This window comes from Macadamia integrifolia, unplaced genomic scaffold (genome assembly GCF_013358625.1).
Source record: "Macadamia integrifolia cultivar HAES 741 unplaced genomic scaffold, SCU_Mint_v3 scaffold2018, whole genome shotgun sequence".
Classification (NCBI taxonomy): domain Eukaryota; kingdom Viridiplantae; phylum Streptophyta; class Magnoliopsida; order Proteales; family Proteaceae; genus Macadamia; species Macadamia integrifolia.
In genome coordinates, this window is record NW_024868464.1 from 97,714 (window position 1) to 100,801 (window position 3,088).

Below are 3,088 nucleotides of genomic sequence, written 5' to 3' on the forward strand. Positions count from 1 at the left end.
AAAAAAAAAAACGATTTGATTTTGATTTTAAAAAAAGAATTTCATTTGGTTTGATTTTGGACCGAAAAACTGTTTATTTGAACAGAACTGAATAAAGTATAACCCATCGAACTGACCCTACCCAACCTAAGCCATACTTTACCATCATGTGTTGTTATCATCATCAAATCGAAGAAATGGGAATGGTTTTGAGCAAGAAACCATTTACAAGAAACGTACAAGAGGGACAATATTCCCTCTTCTCTTCAACGTTGAAAGTCTATATATCCGCTTCTCCTCCCAAATCCAATCATGGATGGCTTGAGGAATTGGAATAAATTGAGTGAGTTGCCTGCTTTTCAATTGAAATTCCTTATCAATTTTTTTACCTTCTTCATTTCAGGGGTGACAGAACAATCATTCTGCCCTTCTTGTGTCTGGAGGTGGGCTCCCTGTAGCCTGGAAACCTTCTCTTTTCCCTTTGTTTTTAGAACACTCACCCACTCACCCACGTCAAAAATAAATAAATAAATAAATAAAAATAAGGCCCGGTGGGAGCTCATAAATACCAGGTTGGGCCCTAGTATCATGGAGTTGGTATCTTTTCTTTAACCTTTTATTTGAGGCTGCATTCTGGTTTTTGAGTTGGGTTTGCTTCTTGTGGACAATTACATGCTGTACTATGTTGCTTAGTTCCCAGTAACAAATAAATAAAATCCATGTAATTCAACTTTTTAAACTGAGTAGGAAGAAAATTGCACACAAATTACATAGGATAAAAGTGGATTTCAACTCCAATATTTTATATAATACTTTCGTTTACTTGACCATCATCACTTTTTACTCTTTACACTGCATCTCTTTATATTGCGTGGTACTTATTGCCCTTATATCTATACTTTTGACTGATACACTTGGATACCTGAACATATTTATCTGTTAGGATTGTTTGCATTGTTCTATTTTTTTTTTTTTTTTCAGTTATAGATCAGAAATTTTATTAAAAAAATCAAAAGAAAATGAAAGTACAACTCAAAGACACTGATTTACAAACCCCCAACTTTGACATGGCCATCAACAAGGGAGAATAAATTAAAAAAAAAAAAATCACAGAAATGAAACCGTGGTCTTGAATCAAAATCATTAGCAATCTCAGATCTGATATGAGAGGGAAAAATGATATTGAAGCCTGATGATCCAGTTTTTTCTGCATCCTTAGCAAGGAAATCTGCCAAACAGTTTTCCTCACGGAAGCAATGATAAATCTTTCAATTTATAGAGCCTAAAAAGCACTTCACTATGATCCAATCTTGAGCTGCATACCAAGGAATAGATTGGCTTTGAATCGCTCCAACCAGAGCTGCCAAGTCAGATTCAATCCAAAGCGCACCAACATTCAACTCCTTAGCTTTGAGGATTGCTTCCATCAGGGCTTTAAATTCAGCATAATAGTTTGAGTGAATCCCTAAGAACATCTTAAAAGACCCCACAATATTTCCCCTATAATTTCTTAGAACTCCACCTGCTCCGACTCTTCCTGGATTGCCTAAGGAGCAACCATCCACATTCAATTTCATCCATCCCCATATTGGTTTATACCCAAAAACTTCTAGCATTGATAAGGGCTTACCAGGGAAAGCAGATAGACCAAGTCGGCGAAAGTAGATCAGATCCGATGGTTGTTTAATTACCCTAGACAAAGAGAAGCTTGCTACCGACAAATCCCGTAAATCATTGGATTTAACAAACCCATCATGATGTTGATCATTCCTTTCCCTCCGAACATTGTTTGCTACTACAATGAATCCCATAGACCAAGGATCATGAACAGATATTACCCTCCATTTTCTAATCCACCAGAGCGAGTTGGAAGACGTCATCAAAAATAGGCCAAGATAAGCCAAAAAAATCTAGAAACATTTTCCAAATGGATACCTAGTAGCTACATCATATAAAAATGTGGTCAAAAGATTAAGCATCCAAGCCAAATAAATTACATTTTGAGACAGTAGGCACTCCCTTGCCTAAGATGATGTCATCCATTGGAAGTCCCCTGTGCATAAGGTGCCATCCAAATGTGAATTATCTTGGTTGCAAATATTTTCCCCAGATTAGAGAAAACCACGGGGACCTTAGGATTCCTTCTTCTTATCTCATTCCATGCAAAGAAAGAGGAAAAAGAATTAGAAGATGTGACACTCCAAATACATATGTCCTCCACATCATGTTGAGGTAGCCTTATCAACTAGGCAGCAGAGAATGCATTTTTTGCATTGTTCTATCATCCCTATACTTTGTACTGTTTTGTTTTAATTGCATATGCACCTTGTCTTTGTGTGAAAAGTGATATATTGCTTTAAGCGCCCTTTCATCTCTGCCCATGTAGTGTTTATACTTATCTATTATAGTTTTATTTTCTTACAATGGTGTGTTAGGTAGGCAGTCGGTACTATAATATATATCGCCAATCTTCTTTGCGTGGATCCTTTTGTTTTTTGTGCCTCTTTCCTCTTTTTCTCATCTTTCTCTTCTCATCTTGCACTGTCCTATCTCGCCCCTCTTCTGTTTGGACTTTTACTGTTTTTTTTTTTTGTATGGATCCATACAGTCGACCCCATTAAGTTGGGATAAGGCTAAGTTTTTTGTTATTGTTGTTGTTGTATGCGAAAAAAGGTTCTTTAGGTCACCCACGCAGTGTATCTTAGTACATCTATATGTTTCTCTCTCTCTCTCTCTATCTCCTAAAATAAAATGACCTCACTGCCCCCTATGTTCAATACCATTTTGTTGCACCTCGAGAGCTCTCCCTATTGCTGTATATTTTTACAGGAAAAAAAGAAATCCACGTAGCTAGACTAACTTGCACCTGTTGGCGGAAACATACATATCCATCAACACCCTCTTACATTATTGTGCTTGCGGATTCCTTTTCAAACTGACATTGGGGCCTAACATATTATATATGTATAATGTACTATATGTATTATATGTATTTTTACATTTTCACCTATATATGTATAATGTATTATATGTATATTTACATTTTTTCCTATATATGCATAACATATTATATATGTATAATGTATTATATGTATTATATGTTCTTTAA

At 35.8% G+C, this 3,088-nt stretch overlaps 1 protein-coding gene across 1 annotated transcript; it reads right to left on the reverse strand.

The window, feature by feature from the left end:
- Window positions 1-1,247: 1,247 nt before the first annotated feature.
- On the reverse strand, window positions 1,248-1,859 carry LOC122065440. The gene has a single exon (XM_042629256.1). It carries the CDS (start codon window positions 1,857-1,859, stop codon window positions 1,248-1,250), a length of 612 nt encoding a protein of 203 aa, XP_042485190.1.
- Between the last annotated feature and the right edge of the window lie 1,229 nt (window positions 1,860-3,088).